Source organism: Nomascus leucogenys, chromosome 9 (assembly GCF_006542625.1).
Source record: "Nomascus leucogenys isolate Asia chromosome 9, Asia_NLE_v1, whole genome shotgun sequence".
NCBI classification, from domain to species: domain Eukaryota; kingdom Metazoa; phylum Chordata; class Mammalia; order Primates; family Hylobatidae; genus Nomascus; species Nomascus leucogenys.
The window spans coordinates 83,427,058-83,449,573 of NC_044389.1; the positions used below are offsets into that span (position 1 = coordinate 83,427,058).

At 34.1% G+C, this 22,516-nt stretch overlaps 1 protein-coding gene across 3 annotated transcripts in view; it reads right to left on the reverse strand.

Annotated features, from left to right (window-relative positions):
* Nucleotides 1-22,516, reverse strand: part of PPP3CA (protein phosphatase 3 catalytic subunit alpha) — a 330,477-nt gene that overhangs the window by 25,249 nt on the left and 282,712 nt on the right. For all 3 annotated transcript variants that reach the window (XM_012499552.2, XM_003257486.3, XM_003257485.3), the window contains exons 9-10: nt 14,405-14,530; nt 12,258-12,332 (exon numbers count right to left, since the gene is read on the reverse strand). In XM_012499552.2, coding sequence (XP_012355006.1) covers nt 12,258-12,332; nt 14,405-14,530 — 201 coding nt within the window. The remainder of the gene's footprint in view (nt 1-12,257; nt 12,333-14,404; nt 14,531-22,516) is intronic.

Sequence of the window (22,516 nt, forward strand, 5' to 3'; positions counted from 1 at the left end):
AGGTGATAAAATTGGGACATAAGAGCCACTCACTCCAAATCACTCTAAAGCGCACATTCTGAATTTCTTCCATATGTTTTTTTAACTTGACTACAATCTCAGTATATATTAACAGCCTGCAATGAATGGTGTGATATTTGGCATAAGGCTATTCTGTCTTACATCCCACTCTGAAAGCGATAGAAGAGCCTTTAAAATATAATTTTTTTTAAAAAAAGTTTCTCCTGTGTAATGGATTTTAAGGGTGTAATGGATTTTAAGTGTTCAATGGATTTTAAGGAAGGCCAGAAGAGCCCAGTTTTTTCTCCACCTCTCTTGCCATAAAACATAACCAAATTCTTTGGATAGGAGGTCTTAAAAATGGACAGACTATGCTCAAATGCCCAATTACTGTCATTATTTGGTTATTTTCTGTTTAATTATAAGTCACTTTCACTTCCAAACTCTAATTGGATCCCATGCACTTTTGTTCTCTAAGATGTTGTGTTCCGTCTGTTTAATGACTCCTTGGTTGAGTCGCAGAAGCTGACTATAAGCAGAATTCTAACTGGATGAAAATTGAAAGACTTTACAGTAGATTAGGAACTTTCCATTGATTTTTCAAGAAACTGTCACATATTCAGCTCATGCCTTACAAAGGATATTGCTCCCGCCCCTCTGTTTTTTAATATTTACCAAGGAAGCAATTAAGAGCCATAAAATCTGATTCGGCTCAACCCCTTTATCGTGACAAAAACACATCAATTTTATAAAATAACAACAGAAAATAAAAACCAAAAGGAATAAATCTAAATTTAATAATATCAATTTATTATCTAAAAGGGAAGCAGTCATAATGCCTGGATGTCTAACCAAAGATTGCTCTTGATATGGATGAGGATATAACTGTTTAATAGGATTTACTGAGGACATAATTGTGAATACGTGATAAATGCTGGAAGAATGCATTCAGACGAGAACTTAATTCTGGGCCCATATGGATTTATACATTTATCAAATACTAGAATGACATTTACATGTTATCTCTGCAATGATATAAAGTGAAGGGAGAAAGCGAACAAACATTTTAAATATTACGTTTGATTGTCTCATATGTTTTACCCTAGATAAAAAGTTAATTTGAGTACCACTTGACAGCATAATAAAAAGCAGACAGAAAGAAGTAATACAACTCCTTCATCTGACCGTGGAGAATGGCTGAGGCACTGGCATGTAATGCGCTTATCTGAAAGAAGTCATTCAAAGGTCTTTTGCTATTCAAAATTCAGGCACGGTGTTTTGTTACTTTGTGGGAGATGCAGTAAAGTTTTGCCCAAGAAGGAGAAGTAGAGAAAACAAGCACTAGGTTCTGGCCAGTGACCCATGCACAGGCAACTTCAAAAAGTAGATGGTCCCCAAGTCATGAGACTTTAACATCACTTAAATATATTATTATAAATATATTATTATCTTATCAGGAGAACGGATGTGCTAGTTGAAAATGTGTTGGTTTGCAACAGACACATAGTAAAGAAGAGCAGCTGAGGCAAACATTTGAAATGTTCTGGGAAGTACTGTCCATGGGCCAAATGGCTGTGAGGTGCTCTAGTCCTACTGCAAAGCTTCAGATCACAAATACATGGCTTGTCCACTTCTCTTAAGACATGCAACTAAATTGGCATTTGAAAGTCAGAATAGAACAGAGGTAAAGAACTTGTGTCTAGAATAAAAGACCTTGGTCTAAGTCCCAGCACTATCATTTACCAGCTGTGCTACCTTGGGCAAGTATTAAGTCTCTTTAAGGCTCACTTTCCTTATCTATAAAGTGAGGAATGTTCTAAATGCATTATTTCCATATAATCCTCACAACAACCACATGGAGATGGGACTACTAGTCTCCATTTGACAGAGAACAATTCTAAGGAACAAAACGTTATTCGCCTAAGGTCTTTAGCTAGAGGTGATTCAGAACCAGGACTCATTACAGTACCAGCTGACTGACCTACTTCACTTGTGGTGGCAGAATTAAATAAGTAATGTGCTCATTCATTCTCAACATTCAAAAAATAAATGTGCCAGTTAGGGTGCTACCTGCTAATGCACGTAGAACAGAACTTTGGTATATGGGAAGTATTGTAAAATGCTTGTTATTATTAAGAAGAAAACACTCGTGCAGATATGAACATTCCAGTTTTTCAAACAGATTACTCTCTGTAAATTAAATGATGTATTATGTGATCTTGGTGAATATCAAGCTGCCCTGAGATGTGGCCTCATTTATGTTTTGTGCCAGCCAGGCTAAAGGCTGGACCCCAGATTATGGCAAACACACTTGGAGAGAATGAGAGCAGCCAGGATGCTGCTGGCTTTGCAGTCAGAACAAAATAGACCACCCTAAAAAGATGGGTTGACAAAATAGAATCAACATTTCTATTTCTACAGAGTTCTGAGACAAAATGGGAGAACAGCTTTTATATCTTCTCATGAGCTAAGAATAAAGAGGAAAAAATTAAACAGATTTCTAGAAGAGTGAAAATAGGAAAATCTCAGAGAGGAATATTTTTAAAATTTAAATTTTGAGGGCATTTATTGAACTTTTAAGTATAGCCTTTACACCTGCCATAAGAGATAAGTTACTCTAAAAAGAATGTTTTAGAAACTGTGGACTCACAACTCTCTTGCAGTTGTTCAATCAGTTATCAATTACTCTAATAAAAGTATAATCTTCAAGTTAAGAACCTGAATCCATTAATGCTTTAGTACAAAGAGAATCAGAAAAGCTCTGCCAGAAAAGTTTGAAAAATATAGTTTATTTTCTTTTGGTATTAGTTTTCAGCTAGTTAACATTACTTACTACAGGCCTTTCTACAAAGAATGCCTCTTTCACATGCCAATTATCTCAACCCTGTTTGCGAGAAGTAAAGTGTTCTAAAATACAGAGAGTCTTTGCTTTCACTGAGAAAGAGAGTTCTCTATTTCAATGCCTTTCAAATAAAGAATGCATTAAGGTTTATAGGGCCACATGTTTACTTCCCTTATGCAACATGGTTTGCTTTCTCAAATAAATTTTATAAATACATTTATGCTTAGATATGCAATAGCTAATGTTTAGTACAAGTTGGCTAAAGTCACCATTAGTTGAATAAAAACTAATGCTATAAAAATCATTTCTTTTAAAAGCTGTATAAAATATATATTATATATGCATATAATACTGCATGTTGAAATACAGTATAAAATCTGGAGTATTTTTTGTAATATTACCTTACTGTGGGTATAATATGCTGGTCAATGGCGGACATTATCCAGCCAATTAGCTGCAACAGGGATATGGCTGTTTTTTTTTAACATTTAGTTTATTCTGCAAATTATGAGCTTCCATGCAATGCGAAAATTATGCCAGATATGTAAGAAACACATTTGTGCAGTAATGGTAGTACAATATGAAGAAAAGGCAGTACTTCTGATGTCTATATTACTGCATCATTTTAATTGTGAAATTAAAAGGATTTTAATTACTGTGACCAAAGATAAAAGGCCAGATTTTATGAAACTAATTAAAGTACGATAGCTAACCAGGTAGCTTATTTGATAGTCAAGGCATCAAAATGTCAATAGCCCTAAATATGATAAGAATCATACCAAACTACACCTAATAAATGCCCATGTGTTTTTCAGACATCTTTTAGTTTTAATGATATACTAGCTATAACAAGGTGTCTTCTTTTTAAGATGAAAGCATAATGAAACAAGCAGTTTTCTGTACTTTATAAAGGGTATAAGAAATAAATAACAAATTTATAGAGACAAACGATTTAGCTTCTAAATTAGACACTAAAATATTAGGCAACTGAAAACAAACAAAAAAACCAACAATAAACTAGGAAAACAATAAAAAAAGTCTGAGAAGAATTTAGTCTTTTAAAAATATTACATAATCTACCTTTTTACACATCTTCCTTTCCCTGTACCCTAATTACATCATGCAAACTCAATTATTATAAAAATATAAGAGATGTTAAAACTGGTAAATGGATGTCCACCCTTGCATATAATTTCCTTGAAAAAATAATACGGACTTATCACATGGCCACATTTTCTAAAACATCAAAATTCATAGAAGTTTTTTTTTGGCTTTTCAGAAGTAGAAAAAGAAAAATGTCCCCCATGTTCTTCCTTTAGTTATTCAATATTTTATCCCAATTCCTGCTGCCTCCCCTAAACACCTATATCCTGTGACTAGCATGTTTAAACACCTATATCCTCTGCATGACTAGCATGTTTAAAACTGGTTTAATTCTTATTCCACTTGACTCCAAGATCAATGAAGGCAGGGACCATATGTGTTCAGTTCATCATTGAATATATGGTAAAATATATTATGTCAATATTTGCTTTTAATGAATACACAGAAATAAAAATATGCAAAGTAAAAACAATGTGATATTAGAATTGGGCACACTGAATTTTATTTTAGTGTTTTCCTTTTGTCAATGATTTCAATTTTACGTGCTACTGTAAAAATCAAATAAATTTTGCTATTCATCTCTTTCAACAATCTGATGTCTGATAACCAAAGTTATGGTCCTAATTCTGGCCAGCCTTTTATCTCATATTAATTTTTCTGCACTGGGTGCAAATATTTTTAAGTAGCTGTTGCCTGAACTGCTACACAAACCTGGTTCTTGTGCTCTCTCATCCCTCCTATTTTCTCCCTCTTTCATCTCCAGCTTTAACAGTGCAGGCTAATTTTAAAAATCAGTCCTCAATTTTGCGAGATTTTATTCCAAATCAGCAACTTTGGAGGCCTATTTCACTCTTAATAAATTCAGTTATTACCTAATCCTATGCCTCTGTCACTAGCCCCAATTTCTTTCTCAATTTCTAGGTCTCTTTTCCCAAATCCTGCTTGGGCATTTGTAGAATTACACATGTCAGTTTTACTCAAACTCCTGCCTGTAACAGAACTCATCTTTCTCCTGGAGGTGGTGACTTTTTCCATAAATGTTATTATCCCTCCTACGCCCCTAGGTTTGAACCGTCAAACTCAGCTTTTGTTTCCTTTGCCCCTCTGTCTAAGACTTGTTGATTCTATATCATAAGTCCTCGGAAAGGTCTTTTGAACAGTTCCTTTTAAATGTTTTTCTTAACAATATTTTTGTTCAGATCTTGTCACTGCAACTTCAAGATACTTTATTAAGTTCCTAAATTATATCCCTACTCATCCTTTGTTCATTTTCCAAGCATTTATCTAAGCTTGAAAAAGTTTTTGCTTTTTCTCAAATACTGTTTTTATTATGTTACTCCTTGACTTACTAACTTTAGGTTAGGCTTCAATGTTGACAGAACAAGAATCTCATCACCACTGTGTTCCTCAGAGCATATTTTCTTCTGTATGTCTAAATGGGTTTTTTCTATTTTTTATATTAAAAATTAATACATCCCCCTAAACTGTACAGGCTATAACATCACTTTTTTTTTAGATGAGGAAGCTGAAATACAGGATGCTAAAATGAGTTGCTCAGAAATAAAAATCACAGCACAAAAAAAGCTCCAAGCTAATGGCTCTTAGTATATGTGCTGCTAAATGCACAAAGTGATGGGACTTTCTAAGGTTAAATCTTTAAACTTAATTTATTAATTCCATTTAGATTTTTAAATTAACCAAACCCATTTAGATTCTGTGACTATCTGAAAGTAATGATTTGGGGGCAATCCCTTTATGCTTGGGGTGCCAAGACATTTCTACAAAGGAATTATTAGTGTCAAATGCTTTTTGCTAGGTCAAACATTCATCATGGCAAATAAATACAGTTTTGGTAGAAAATAATATATTCACACCCTTAGAAAAGTACTCCTCAAGGACCAGTAAGATACAACATTAGTCACACTAATTCCCAGCTTTGCACTTTAAGTTCTGTACAACTGTTAACAGCTAGACAGAAATAGGTAGGGAGACACTCTGGAACCTGTGGTATTAGATATGAAGAATTATCTAATTCAAGGCAGACTATGGAAGATAATTTTCTAGTATACGATATAGATGGTTTCATAGAGGCATGCAAAAAGCTACTCTGATTCCATATTCACTTGCTTATGGTTAACATTAGGATAAGGCAAAAATGTCGACAAAGGATAAGAGTTCTACCATGTGGTTTGCTCTTTAGACAAAAGCAGACACATAAATTCTAATTTAATATTAAGTCTTTCCAGTGCGGCCTGAAACTATATTTGGCTTGAAATGTATTCACTTTATTATTTTTTCTTTCCTTTCTCATTCTACAGGGCTTCAGTTTAACTTCCACAGTTTTTTCTGGTGAGTGAGACTTATCACATATCACAGTCTCAAACATAATTTGTATTATTTAAAAAAGTGTGCTTATGATTTTAGGACCTAAAAGACAGTCCCAGATAAATAACTATTCCTAACTTACAAAACTATCACTAGGTTGCTAATGCTTACTATTTCTCCAGACTTCCTTATTATAATAATGAACAATAAAGAAACCCTTGAAATGAAGGTTCATTTCTGTTAGCTCTACTTTGGAATCACTTACTAAACCTTGGTCTGAAATGAGCCTTCTTCATTAGTGAGCATTATCTACCAAATGAGATATCTCTACTTGGATTTCTTTTTTCTCTAAAGTGTTCCAGTGAATAACAACCCTAAATTGAAACCAGACTATCATTTTATCATTCAAAATAAGAAATGGAAACAGGAAACAAAGACCCTATTGCATATAAATTAGATCATCAAAATACATTCATTGGCATTAAACTGCTTCCAAACTTTACAAGATAACAGAAGTTTTAAATTTTATTTTCAACATAGAAGACCAGAGGCCAATTTAAAACAGCAATCTTTTTCCAGACAGCCTATCAAATTCCTTTATTTATAAGACAGAAGCTAAGGAAGAGAGAATCATGACATGGTTTCCTATCCAGAAGCCTGTGTGAGCCAGAAGACTTTTTGTCTGCTCAGATACACCTAAATTTTTTACAAGATAAAACACATTTCTTTTTAGCCTATGTTAAAATAATAGAATGATAGTTTCATATGCATTGACTTTCATGGCCAAATAATACTGCAAAATCTATTTCTTCATTTCATAGAATATTTTTATTTTACAGTGTACTTTTATATTGTTATATTTATATTTTATTTTACAGTATATTTAACAGAACAAATTAAAGCATATTATATTTGCTTATTAGTGTTTTTTTTTGTTTGTTTATTTGTTTTAAAAAAAGCATCACACTGAATGAACAAGATTTCAAACATGCAATCACATGTGGTGGGAAGTTTAAGAGCCTGACAACCAAGCAGACATTAGTTGAATCCAGGCTCTGTTGCACTTTACTAGCTGGATGAACTTAGGTTTTCAACTTACTAAGTCTGGATCACTTTATATGTAAAATAAGGATAATAATAGTACCTATATCAATAGAGTGTTTTAAGGATGAAAGATAATATAAATTGCCTAGTAAAGTTAACATAAATGACAGTTAATAATAACAAATCTTTTGTTGGCCAGAAGGTAAAATGAGTAAAGAACTAAGCTTGATCCCTAACACGTTAAGTGTTAGCTGCTGTCACTAACATCACCATTAAATAGTAAACAGGAGTTGACAGATTCTGAAGGAAATGAGGAGCATCTTTAAATTGCCATAGGCGCTACAGACACTAAAAAGTCAAGCTGATAAAAGACAGTCATGGACTGTACAGGAACTATTATTACCTTTGACTTTCCCACTGACATTGGAGATGGAATGAAATATTGAGAAGGGCTTGATAAATGATTCATGAAGGGACAGCCCACTTAAAATAAGCAATAATTTAAGGAAGAGTTTTATTTAAGTCTTTGGATGTCTTCTGATTTCTGCTTTGCCTTTTAAGCCAACAAATAAGGAGCCTGGCAAGCAGCAGGAGAGAGCCAGCCCCATGAGGGAGACAGGCTACAGGCTGCAGGCAGGAAGGACAGGGTGCGGCAATTGGAAATATTATTCTAAGGTTGGAAATAATGTTACCAAAAAAAAAAAAAAAACTCACTTCAATATACGTTATCAATAAACAGTATTCCCGAAGAAAATCAAGGATTTCTGAGAAGCTTTACAAATTATTCTTTGAGCATCTTTAAGCACCCTAACCCTAACCCTTTGAGGAAATCCAGTTTTGATGTCATGTTACGTTAAGTGCTAGGACTCCTGATTGCTCATACTGAAATATATAATATCTTAAGTAGAATATACTTTTTTTTTTTTTTTGAGTCAGTCTCACTCTGTCACCCAGGTTGGAGTGCAGTGGTGCAATCACAGCTCACTGCAACCTCTGTCTCCCGGGTTCAAGCGATTCTTGTGCCTCAGCCTCCCAAGTAGCTGGGAATATGGATGTGTACCACCATGCCCACCTATTTTTTTTGTATCTGTAGTAGAGACAAGGTTTTGCCATGTTGGCCAGGCTGGTCTCCAACTCCTGACCTCAAGTGATCTGCCGGCCTTGGCCTCCCAAAGTGCTGGGATTATAGGCATGAGCCACTGCACCCAGCAAGATATACTTTTAATTAAAACTTAAAACTTTCATTTCTGTGTTTTTTCTTAAATGACAAATTTATGAGATATGAACTAAAAGGTCACATTTAGAAGTCACAGTTACAAAATGAGGACAGCATCTATTAACATTAACTTTGACACATCTCAGACTCAGATCTCTAAAGTCCTCAATATTCACACTGAACATGCTCTTAAACTTGCATCTAGAGAAGTGTGGGCAGACAATATCACACTAATGCTGGCCCGGCAGTTTCCAAATACAACGGAGAGGCGTTCAGCATTCTCCTATTATCACCCTGTTTAGAAAGGATAAAACTATTCACAAAGGGTAAATGTAGAACCTAATATGTTTTTCCCAAAGCACCAGCTTCTTCTCAGTCATAACCTATCGTTAATGTATAATGTATATGATGCCTCTCCTTGTTGAATTTAGTTTCTCTTCTTCAGTTCCTCTAGGCTCTTCTATGAAATTTGAATCTGATGCTGCTCATGGAACCAAGGCCTGCACTGCTAGCATATGCTGGCAAAGCCCAATCAGGCACAAGGATCTTTTATTTTCACCTCTCCTCATCTCTTTCTTCCTCCTCCTCTCATATGTACATATACAAAAGAAATAAAACGTAAGATTAGATGATTGTTTCTCTTTAGTTTGACTAAGGGAAATACACCAACAAATTTTAAATAAGATGGGGAAAAAAGGTAGAAAAAACACCCACATACTACTGGTTAAGTGAGGTCCAAGAGACAGGAAACCAAGGAAATTAAATGGTCTATCCCTAAAAATTATACAGCATAATCTTCTCTCTTTTTGCTGGCTCCCAATCTGATAAGTTATATACAGACACATAGGACTTTTAATATGCATTAAATACTTTAATTAGCCTGTGTGTAAATTTTGCTTAAAATTTTGAAAACACGAATCTTATTGTTAATATAGCTAAGCAGAAATATATTAAAGCAGAAGAAACTGTTCAGAAAGATAAATAACTTAATGATGTTTAACTTGAAAGTAATGGACCACTGAAGGAAGTTGACAAAAGTGAGAGATAAAGCTCATCTTTTCTAGCTGGTAAGAGCAGGTTACGCATTCCTGACCATCTTCCTCCCTGCACCTGGTAGGACAAAATTTCTCTGCAGGACTGACTTAAAACTTAAAGAGTGGTAAAGGGGGAATTCAGGGGTCTGCTTAGAAAGAAAAAAATTCTTCCAAGGGCCTTAAGAAAAACATGCACTCCTACAATTGGAATTAAAACAGAGTTTAAAAAGCAATTAGTGGTGAGCACAACACATTGATCAGAACTGATTATTTTAAAATAAAGTAACTGACAAAACAAATCCTTTCATGTAAGTGATTGAGATGGTGAGTAAAGGGAGCTTACTAGAAGTGAAGTAAGCACAGGGTTAGTCTTGGTAATGTTTAACTGTGCAGGAATAACATGTACCAGTGAAATGTGCAGTCATTTTGGCTATGGAACCTGGTACTTAGTAGATACTGAATATATATTTGCTGAGTGAATGGATTAACATAAAAATTACAAACATATGTAGGTCTACACATTCTTATTCTCTACAGTATGTTACATTTTTGTTCTCTATATCATAAATACTGGCTAGTGGACTTGACAAAAAACAAACATTTGTTAATAGGGGATTATTATTGTATTAATGCTAATCTTTCTTTTAAAGAATAAAAGGAATATAGTGAAAGGTACATACTGAAAAATGTCTGTTGATGTTTATGATTTAGGTTCCATTTGGTTAGTATTTTTTTAGGAAAAAAATTTCTGCCATTCTGAAAATAGTGTTATCATTTAAAATATAACAGTAGCAATCTGTGGCTATAACATATGAAACATCTAGAATTTAGATAAAGCACAAAATGTCCATTGATCTCTTGCATATTTCAAAATATGTCGGTATATTTAAGGTCTTATACATTCTTAATTTTAGCCGAGTAAAGTTGTTTTTTTAATATATCCATTTTCCTCTTTCCTTCCCTATGTTGCACATCTCCTTGCGATGCGGTATATGACTCAAAAATAGTATATGAAGAGAAGTAATAAAGACAAGAGAAGCTATAGAAAGGAGAAAAACTATGAGATGTTAGAAATAAATCTCATACATTTAATTTACCTAAGTATATAGACTCTATTTACATGAGTGTATGAACAGGTTTATTTTACTTTTGCCTGCAGCATTAGGTATTTTGCATTTATACCCATGACCTGTATCAAGCCCAGGTAAACATTAAATCATGTCATTTGGAAACCAACTTTCAGAAAGGACCACGTTCTCTTTTCATTTTATTGAAGTGTAGTTTTTAAAGGTATATATTTTATCCATTTAAACTCATCATAATATCTAGTTTCCCTTGCCCTCTTCACCCTTTATTTATAATTTGTGTCATTTTATGGATATTATTGGTTTATGCATCAGTCTCTCCAACCAGTTTGCAACTTCTTCAAAGAATAGGTTTTTAATGTATCTTGTAGTCCTGAGTGTCCTGAATCTAGGACCTCTGAGTATACTTTAAGTAATCTCCAGACTACTTACAATACTGAATACAATGTCAATGCTATGTAGATAGTTGTTAAACTGTATTATTTACGGAACAATGACAAGAAAAAAAAGTCTGTATGTGTTTAGTATAGATGCAACGTTTTCCTGAATTATTTTCAATCTGAGGTTGTTTGAATCCATGGATGCAGAACCCTCAGATACGGAGGGCTGACTGTACTGCTTTTTTTTTGAGATAGGATCTTGTTCTGTCACCCAGGCTGGAGTACTGTGGTATGACCATGGCTCACTGAAGTCTCAACCTCCTGGGCTCAAGATTTCCTCCCACTTTAGCCTTCTGAGTAGCTAGGACCACAATCATGCACCACCACACATGGCTAATTTTTTGTAGAGATGAGTTCTCCCTATGTTTCCCAGGCTGGTCTCAAAATCCTGGGCTCAAGTGATCTCCTGCCTCAGCCTATCAAAGTGCTAGGAACCACTGCACCTGGCCCCAACTGTACTTCTTAAATGCAGTAAAGTTTGCTCTTATGCTTTTCTTCTCTAAGTACATTTTTGTCAGTTTTCATTCATTCTGAGGTGCTTTTGTAAGACTCAGGGTAATTTTTCCCTTCATCTTTAACCTCATGGATCTGTGCCCCTTGCAGAAAAAGCATACTCTTTGAGAGTAATTAAACACCAAGTAATATCTTAAAAAACATCAAAAACTCCTCATAGTTTATTCATTACCTATTACTACAGAAAGAAGAAATATTGGGATTGAAATAAATACCAATATATCAATATGTAAATGCCTTTTTTATCATAAACATCAAAACTTGAATAATTGACATGAACAACCCCATTAGAGGACATTTTTAAATTGCCTGGTAAAAGAAAAAATAATTGTCCAGTAAATGGTAACATCTGTTAGAAAATAAAGGATTAAATTTGTATCAAAAAGCCAAAAAAGGTCACTTAGCAATGTGAGCTACTGAAAGCTTATTAAAAGTTTACTACTTTAACAATGTTTTTAAAGTAATGAGAAAATTCTCATGATATTTGTTTCTTATATTTTTAAAAAGTAAACAGAAAATAAAATCATATCTTTCATTCTCAATAATATGTTTTAAACATAATCCAAACCTTAGAAATTTATTCTTAGGTTTAGCAATGAGACTCTAAGTAATTATCTGGCAAATAGCATTAGCACAAAGGCTCAAGCCTCTTACCATCAAATCCATCTTCTTCTGACCCTAGTTCATCATCTGAGCAGATGTTGAGGACATTTACCAGCATCTCAGTCACTAAAGAGAGAAAGCAAAGAAAGAAAAGTCAGGGTTTTCTGTTAGAACCTTAACTATTACTCTGGCATTGTTAATGAGCAAACTTAGCAATAACATTTCTTATTTAGTCTGTATATAGAAGCAGTTTCAGTAAACATCCAGATCATAAAAGACAGCCTTTGTGATTCTATGCAGACTTTATAAAACTACTAGCTCATGCTTATGATATCTAATGGTAACATTTACTAGCTCTAGGTCAATAGACAATGACAAATCAAATATGTGGATGTGAATATACTATGAATCGATGAAAGAGAAAATAGTTTTTTTTGAATTTTTATTATTCACACAATGATAAGGCTTAATCTAGATCAGATTACAAACTTCTGTTCAGTAGGGACTAAGAATGATTATTTTTAAAATATTTTTAATCACCTAGAGAACTTCACGCCATTATAGGCATGTGGTTTTGTGTTTAATACAAACTGTTGATTGATAAACTAATATATTTGAAGTATTTTTCAGAATACTGATTTTAAAAATGTATTGACAGAAATATCATTAAATTTGATTTTCAAAAATGCTTAAAAAATTAAACAGTTGCAGTTTAATCAGAAATTTACTTAATAGATTACAATAGGATTACATAAAAGTGTTGTACAGAGGAAATTAGTACTGCATTATTTTTATACTACAAAGCATGCTAATTACATTTAATATTTTTTGAAATTAGATTGGATTCTACCATGCACGTGAACAGAAGCCTGTCTACTGCTTTTTCGAGGGCTACTTTTTAAAGTAATATGCTATTTAAAAAAATATCCTTCTAGAATTGAAGATGAATGATAGAGAGTGAAACTTCAGTGGAGCCAACACTGATCCAGAGTTTCAGTTTAATTATCCAAACTAGATTTTGTGTACCGATAGATTAATATGCTAATTTCTAATAAATGTCCCAAATGTTAATAATTAATAGAAACAACCCAAATAAAGGATGTTTAAAAGGTGCCCCATAGTTGTCAGGATCCACACCGCTTCTGTTCCAGCGAAGCCAACAGATGACACTACTCCAATCTGATCAGTGCAAGAAAGTTGCAGTACGGAGTAGTACTGGGAATATTTATCAGAGACTATTAAAAATTTACTTTTGATTATTTCGATATTCAAAGGGAAGACTTCTTTGCTGACAACTCATAACTTGACTGGTTTAATCATTTTAGGGCATTTAAAGGGAAAACAACAATTAGGGTTTCAGAAAAATATTTAGCTTTTCTCTGATACTCCTCATAGAACATCATTACTCTGATACGTACAGGAACATTTATTTTTCTTACAATGCCCATTCACCTTCTCATGGAAAGTATGAGAAGATACATGAGAATCAATCTGTGTATCACTGTTAGGCCTCCTGAATGAAAAACAATTGGTGCAGGCATTTCCTCAAAATTTTTGTTGGGGTTTAAGTCAACATATGAAAGCAAAACAAAGGGGGAAAGAAGGAAGGCAGGAAGAAAGTTAATAAATAACTTTTAAAATGTAAATTTGTCTCCTGTTCTGTACCTTATAATGCGCTAATGCCTACATTATTGATGAACTACTTTGTTGTAGTACATGTTGTTCTTCAAAATATTGTAGCCATTAAGCACTATTGTATAATAATTTATTAACATCAGAAATGTAAGGAGAGCATGGCCATCCTCATCTTTTAATTTGGCAGATAATCTGTAAAATTAAATAGTCCTTTGGGATTATAGTACAAAGGGGTAAGGAAAAAGGGTAGACATTACTCGAAACCAGGTAAAGCTGTATTTCCATTATTTTTTAAAGCGTTACATTATTCTAAGATTGTAAAAATTTCCTAAATATTCCTGTGCTTTTTTTTCTTTTTTTTTTTTGCTTCCCCCTAAATCACCAATTGTGTCCTGTTAATAGGATAAAGAGTGACACACTTCCACTTCCAAATCACATCTTTCATTGTACAACTTGTGAATTTTATTGGCTGGGCCAAAGTTCTTCTCTTTCTGAGTGTTTAATCTCCTTTCCTTCCTTCCTAAACTATTTTAAGAAGAACATCTCAGGATTCCACAACATACCTTTTTCCCCAACAAATGGAAGGGACCAAGTAAAAACATCCATGAAATTTGGAAGCCAGTATGGATGAGGAGAACAGTTGAATTGCCTGATATTCATAACATTGTTCTCATACTTCAATACTGCAGCTAAAAATAACCAAAAAAGGATGTTAGAAACACAGAACATATTTCTGCTTCTATGTATGGCTTTAGCTCATCAAGAAAATTCAACCATTTGACTGAAGTTCCAAAACATCCGGGCTCACACCTTAGGCATCCCAGAATGCTTATACAACTTACGGACTTAAACCTTACTCAGGGTAATATATAACTGCACAATATAAATAATTAATATGGAATGGTATAACAAATTGGAAAATATTTATACAAAATAGTTAATCCAATGTCTGTCAGGAATTGTATCAAGCTCCCCTTTCAGCCAAGAATACTTTAGTCTTAAAATTTGATATCTGATGACACTAATAAGTGGCACAGGTAAGTTTGACGTAATAATCTCCTCAAATATTTGAATGAATTTATTTTTAAAAAGTAAAACTTCATGCAGTAGAACTCCCAATAGTTGTACAAAATAGTTTAAGTTAGATTGCTTTATTTTTTGTTTATTTTTTTAAATTAATATAATAATTGTACATAATTATGGGGTGCATAGTGATGTTTTGATACATATAATGCACAGTAATCAGATCAGGGTAATTAGCTATACATTAAATACCATATCAAACATTTATCATTTATTTGTGTTTGGAACATTCAATATTCTCCTTCCACCTATTTGAAATTATAATCTATTATTGTTAACTATAGTTACCCTATAGTAGATTGCTTTCTTGACTTAATAAAATAAGATGTTTGGATTGAATCCCACATAAAATAATGTGCTTCTATCTGACTCTAACCTTGATTTCTGAAAAAGATGTCCATCCATGACTCAGGAAAACAAATCTGCATGCTTCATGTCTCTGTGAGTACTTTCAATAAAGGAAAAGTCACCTGTTTTAATGAGGTCACCTATTCTATGGATAGACAATTTGAAGTTGCAGGAAATTCTCAGGTTGTGTTTAAAGCTGCCTTTACCAGTCACTGATCATGGTTTTGCTATGTGTTTCATATTTAATATTTAAAAGGCTGTCATTCAGAAGCAGAATGACAGCCTTTTAAATATTAAATATGATACTCAAGCATACCTTCTTAGGCTCTGGCAAGATTTCATTTTTATTATCTATTCAGGGCATAATTAGTATTACATTAGAAGACAGTAACCAACAGATTCTACATGATATCATATGATCTTTTCTTGCTTATGTTATGGGGTTGAAAATATAGAAAAATTAATCATTTCTTTACTTTTTTGTTTTACTCAGAATGGATGCTCAGGAGCTGGAGACACATCTTGGTATCTGCCTTACAATCTTTTTCAAGCAAATTATTTTTATCCCCTTTCACCCTCTTTAATATGACATGGCTTCTTGATGCTTTAGCTCATCATGCTCAACCTATTCTGAATGCATACCAGATTGGCAATGTCTCTGTTAAAATGTGGCCCAGAAGTAATATAATCTTCTAGGTTGGTTTGAACAGTGCAGAGTATGGGGAGAATATATCGTTTTCTGTGGTGTGGATACTATATATATCATATTGTAGCCTAACAATATGTTGATGTTTTTAGCAGCCTGCATTTAACTAAACTCGTACTTGTGAATGGTAAGGCCTTTGCTTTGAATTGTTATTTCTGGCTGACCAACATGGTTCCAGGGAGCATATAATCACAGACACTTTGGGGATAAGAAATGTAAATAGTGTAGGCAATACTGATATGAAGGTAGTCATCCTCTTCTTCCTGTGGAATACTAATTCCTGCATATATTTCTGTAAACCCATTCCCTTTTATGTTGCTTTATCATTTATGCCATAAGGATACATTTACATGATGCTAAAAACATGCAAAATAAAAAATCAAGGCAAACTATCATATCAATACTTTTGATCTTCAGTATGAGAAAGGTGAAGTATTTCCCATCTTTGCTAAGTGCTACCAGAGTTCTAGCTCCATGTAAAAGGTTTTTACTATTTCGGAAAACTGAATATTCACAGCAGAAATGCATCCTCATATCTTCAGATGAATCTTCAAGGCTCTAAATTGTCTTTTTGAAGGGTAATTTCTCCTCTAAGTTCCCCCACTTTTTATTAACCTTAGGTTGGTGGTATAGCAGGAGGAAGGAAAGTAAATACTATAATTAACAGTGCCTTGGAGGAAAGAGACAGGCTTTAAATAATAATCCACACAACAAATCTGAGAAGCAGGTGTGACTGCCCTTATGTTACAAAGGAATTGTGGTTGAGAAATGGAGAAACTTGCTCAAGATCACGCAATCAGTAACTGACAGATCTCACTCATTATTTAAACTCAGCTTTTTCTGACACCAAATTCATTCCCTTTCTTTCATTCCCTGCTGTCTCTCATAAATTATAAATGTATGAATTCTAGTCCTAGCTGTTATAATCATTTAACTTTGAATATGGATTTCATAATTAAAGAGGTTTTAGCTTTTGCCAAAACACACGTTTGAGTGAAACAGGATGCAATTCACAAGCAAGGGTAAGTCTCATCCAATAGATAAAATGGAAGTTCTGTTTTGTAGCTGGTGAGATAAAAGTTCATTTGACCTTGGCTCAATACAATTTACTTGAGCACCTACTGATAAAGCAAATATTGTTTTCAGATTTTATTTTCATTTATTTGCTGAGTATCTGATATATGCCAGGCATTATGTGTGGCCCTTTACAAACATAATTACAAATCTTCACGAGATTCCTCAAAAGTGGTTCTTATCATTTATATTTTGAAAATAAGCAAACAGATAGGTTATCTGCCCACAGTCACACTTAGAAAGAGGTAAATCTCACTTTTGGCCTGAGTCTAAAGTCTCTGATCCTTCTAGTACATCATAATATACTCATCCTAATAGTATAAATCATTCAGTATCTATCAAGTTTTGGACACACATTCTTTCTCCTTCCATGTTTAATCTCTTTAAAGAAGAGCACTGGACTGGAAAGCCAGGAGGCCAGACTACAAGATGGAATCTATCATTAACTATTCACCAGACTAAGGTACTTAATATCTTTAAGTCTCAGTTACCTAACTACGTGGGTTTATAGATAATTTATAAAGTCTCTTCCGGATCTGAATGATGTTAACAAACTTCACTGTTAACAATGAAAGGCCTCATCACTAATGCAAAAATAATATTCTCAGTAGTTCTATAGGCTATAAATAGAATTTTTTCTTATTTTTCTCTAGCTCAAAAAATCCTAAAATTAAAAAATGAAACTACACCAATATGTATTCTTTTTTCTTCAGCAACACAGTTATGCAAAAATACTTTTTGAATAACCTTACATTAGTAAGTTACTCAAAATTCTGATATTTTTGTAAAATAAATATATAACACAGAAATACATGAGAAAAAAAAAAACTAAAACAGTCCAAAATATCTGCAGTCACGAAATTCACAGTTAACGTTTCATCTTCCACCTCCCACATCCTCCGCCCCTGCCACCTGCCTCCGACTGTCATTGGGATTACAAAACCCAACTGGAGCCCTAACACTGTGCTCTTCTCTGAAGTACTTGAAAGACGTTTATCTTCAGTACAATATAAATAATACAAATAGTTGTACTTCAATAATCACTCAAGACCCCCTCCTGAGACCTTGTCTGAGAAACAGAAAAAAAGAACAAAAGTCTACCACCAAGGAGCTCCTTTATTCTACTGGCAATTCCACGTGACCTCTTGTCACTTAACAATTGTAACAGAGAGACTGTGACATACATGCAGGCCTGACATTATTAACCATCATTCAGAGCACACCAGACACCACGGAAATAAATCCTCTTCTGTTGTACTTGCAGGTATGAAGAACAGCTGGAAGGAAATTTGGTATAATGAAAAGAATACTAATCCCACAAATCTGGAAGACTGACTGCCAGTCCTTTTTCTGATGTCAAAATTACGGTCTTAAAGCTATGCAATTCACTCATTTTTATAGTACCTGTAGAACGCTGTGTTCAAAGACATGCTGTAAAAGATGTAAAATTAGTAATCAAGGGCCTGCTCCTACTTGGTGAATGGAAAGGGGGACTGGACCTCGATTATTTCTAATAACACAACTGGTTCCCTGTACATAGTGAAGTCCAAGGAATAGAATCTCTATCTTAATCCACTGCTCTGTCTACCAAGCCATGTACTAAGTTGCTTGACCATATCCAAATCTATAAAACAGGGGGTCTTTCTTACTTTAATTTGAAATTTTGATGAGACAAAAAAAAACACTAGAATTTCATAAGAACTTGAAAACATTTCTCAACATGCTCTCTACAATTTCCATCACCCAGGGAAACTACAGACAAAGCAATGAATGACAAGAGTAGAAAGATCAAAAGAAAGCTTCATCACACACTGGGGACTGTTGTGGGCTGGGGGGAGGGGGGAGTGATAGCATTAGGTGATATACCTAATGCTAAACGACGAGTTAATGGGTGCAGCACAGCAACATGGCACATGTATACATATGTAACAAACCTGCACGTTGTACACATGTACCCTAAAACTTAAAGTATAATAATAATAATAATAAAGCTTCTAATTAAAGACCAGCTATCAAAATTATTGCTAACAAGTAGTACTAACCAGTTTACCAAACCACACATGGACTAAGCACTTTTCAAGTGGGTGTCCAGAGGAATACAAAGTTCTTTTTCTGAAAAACCTGTAACTGTAATGCTTCCAACATACCTCAGGCATTCTTCACCCCTGTCCTGATTTTAAGACAGGGGAGAAGAGGTCAAAAGAATGAAAAATGACTTGAATTTTATTCCTGTTCTCACCCTTTTGCTAATGTATTTCATCTCCTTATCTCTAACTGACCATCCTCTTCCACCTTCAGAAGATGAGAGAGACAGAAAAGAAACAAAGATAAGAAGAAACCGAATGGGGGCATTCCAGAATCATAATCCATCCAGAAATAGCAAAAGCACAAATAAATTGCATAATAGACCCAGGATGTTTTTTCCTTCCAATTCTTCCACCCGCAGATGCCCTAGCAGAAAAACTAGCATCAGTGTGTTCTTTTGGCAAAGCCCTACCATCACGAAAGGAGGCATAATGCCTTGGTGGATACAATTCCTGAAGCAGGACCCATGCAACTCATAATGTTCTATGGCAGCATTTGAAGATTATGCTGGTATGCTGCATGCAGGGGTTTTTTTAAATTCTGGGAGCCATGCTACTTAGTTTTCAAAAATCTGTATTTTCTCATAAAGATTACTTTTTGGGGGTAGAATTTTCATTTAAGATTGTGTGAATATGTATATATGCATATTCACATATATGCGTACTTTTCCGTAGTATATATTATAGCATTCATGAACACAGTCTCTACAATTCCTTCCATTTTAAAATCTGACTTCTAACTTCCACCTCCTTTTTTTCCCCTTCAATGTCCTAGTTCTTGCTGGATGAATTCTGTCTTAAAAAGATTATTTTAATATTATTAATAACTTAAAGGGAATTGTACTAATTCATGATGGTGACAGTATTTGGTGAGCAAGGACTGTATTAATAATTTTTACTCCCTAGATCATAAGCTTAAGTGAAAGTTATGTGTTCAAGTCACTTATGAAGATAGACTTCAAGCCTTAAATTTTTAGGTAATTTGACCATGATATTCTTCAGTATGAGAAAGTTAATGTTTATATTGTTTCATCCAGTACCTAATATAGGGTCTTTCACATGCAAATTTTCAGTAAATTTGTGTAGTGACTAAATTTTTCTTTATTTATTTTTCAAGAGATGGGGTCTTGCTCTGTTGCTCAGGCTGGAATGCAATGGCACAATCATAGCTAACTGCAGTTTTGAACTCCTGGGCTCAAGTGATCCTCCCGCTTTAGCCTCCCAAGTAGCTTGGACTATAGGCACACACCACCATGCCTGGCTCATAATGACTAAATTTCAGCCAATCTGAAATATTTTGTTATTAGTGGATACAAACAGTAGGTATACATGACTTACTTGAAGCTATGAGATAATTATTTTGTGTGTATCAAGGACACACATGTATGTTACTATATATTATCACTTTATGTCCATTCTAGCCCTTGCCCCACTCCTCTTACTCACTAGGTGGAAATGGAAATACATTCTCAACCTTTATATACCTTATATACCTTGTACATGTATCTTCATAGTACCTACAACACCTTTTTAAACTTTGTTACAAGTCTCCTAAATAAAATATTCATATTATCTTACCTACATGAAGGGCAGAGATGGCACTAGATATTTCTGTGAAACAATATGAGGTAATCTTATGACTATGTGCATGTATGCATGTGTGTGTACTGTTGAGCACTGAACAATGCAGTTTTGAACTGCACGGGTCCACTTATATGCAAGTTTTCTTCTGCTTCTGCCACCCTTGAGACAGCAAGACCAACCCCTCTTTTTCTTCCTTCTCCTCAGCCTGCTCAACATGAAGATGACGAGGATGAAAACTTTTATGATAATCCACATCCACTTAATGAATAGTAAATATATTTTCTCTTGCTTATGATTTCCTTCAGGACATTTTTTTCTCTAGGTTTTGTGTATTATATACTATAAGAATACAGAATATAACACACATAACATACAAAATATGTGTTAATTGACTATGTCATCAGGAAGGCTCTGGGCAACAGTAGGCTATTAGTAGTTAAGTTTTTGGTAAATCAAAAGTTATATGTGGATTTTTGATTGCAGTGGGGCTTGGCACCCCTAACCGCTGTGTTGTTCCAGGGTCGATTCTGTATGTGTTTCCATTCTTAATATAGGGTTAGCAAATTCTTAACCAGGTTATTATTCATATATAGAATTTTGGGTAAAGTAAGTGGGAGGAAGACAATAGAAGGAAAGAGGGAGGCACAGATCCCTTTTTTTTTTATAGTGTTATGTACTACACCTGGCATATGGTTGTTGCTTAATTGTGTTGTTTGAAGAAAAAACCTAAGGAATGAAAATAGAAAATGGGAGAAGAGGGAAAAAGAGAGGAAGGAAACACAAAGCATATAACTAATCAGGATACTAGAAACATAACTAACAAAATATAAACAAAAATCTGAGGGAAACATAAAGGAATTTAGGTAAAAGGCAATGTGTCACCTCAAAGGCTAAACTGTTTTAAAATTGTAAGAGCATGTAAACTAAAGAACAGTGGAAACGATACTAGTTCTGTCACATGGCAACTGCATGAACTTGGGCAAATATTTCTCCTTATTTAGTCTTTACCTTCCAAACTTGTAAAATAGGAATAATATCTGCCCTCTCATTTTTAAAGTATAAAGATGAAATAATCCAATTGCTGAGAATGGGCCAGGGAAAAAAATAATACATGTGATTAATATGCATGATAATCTTAAACAATCAGATGAAATATTTTGTCCCGGAGAAATGTAAAGTATTATAAGTCTGTTTCAAATTCCTAAAGGTGGGCATGGCTATCTATTTTAAATAGTTTGCCATTTTATAATTCCTACCTAATGTGTTACACCTACACACTAGGATCCAGAGAATTTGTGGCTGATAATTGATCTTTGTATGTAGCTCAAGTCCAGTTGAACATTGTGAATCATTTCTAACATTACAGTTTTGCATAGAGTATTTGAACTTCTTCTAGCAAATTTTTTTTTGTTAATAAGAAAGAATCACTGGCAATTATCAGTTCCTTAATAGTTTCAGCTAGTGAATTCATTTATGTTCTAATCTATATTATAATAATGCTACAGTGAGGCTTACACAAACCTAGACTAAAAACAGAGAGAGAGAGTCTTAGCCGAAGCTTTAAGCTATTGGAGGAGATGGCATGGACACAGTAAACACTGTGCCTTCACCTTGCTCTCATTCAGTGCAGCTCCAAAAGCCTAATAAGGGTAACTGTACTCTGGTGGGAGGTATTTTGAAACTGGTGGTATCTCTACACATTCGTAGAAGACCCTTTTCAACTTCAAGTTGGACTTTGTATCAGGCCTTGAGCTATAGCTTGCAATGATTCTAGGTTATCTCCAAGATATCCTTGG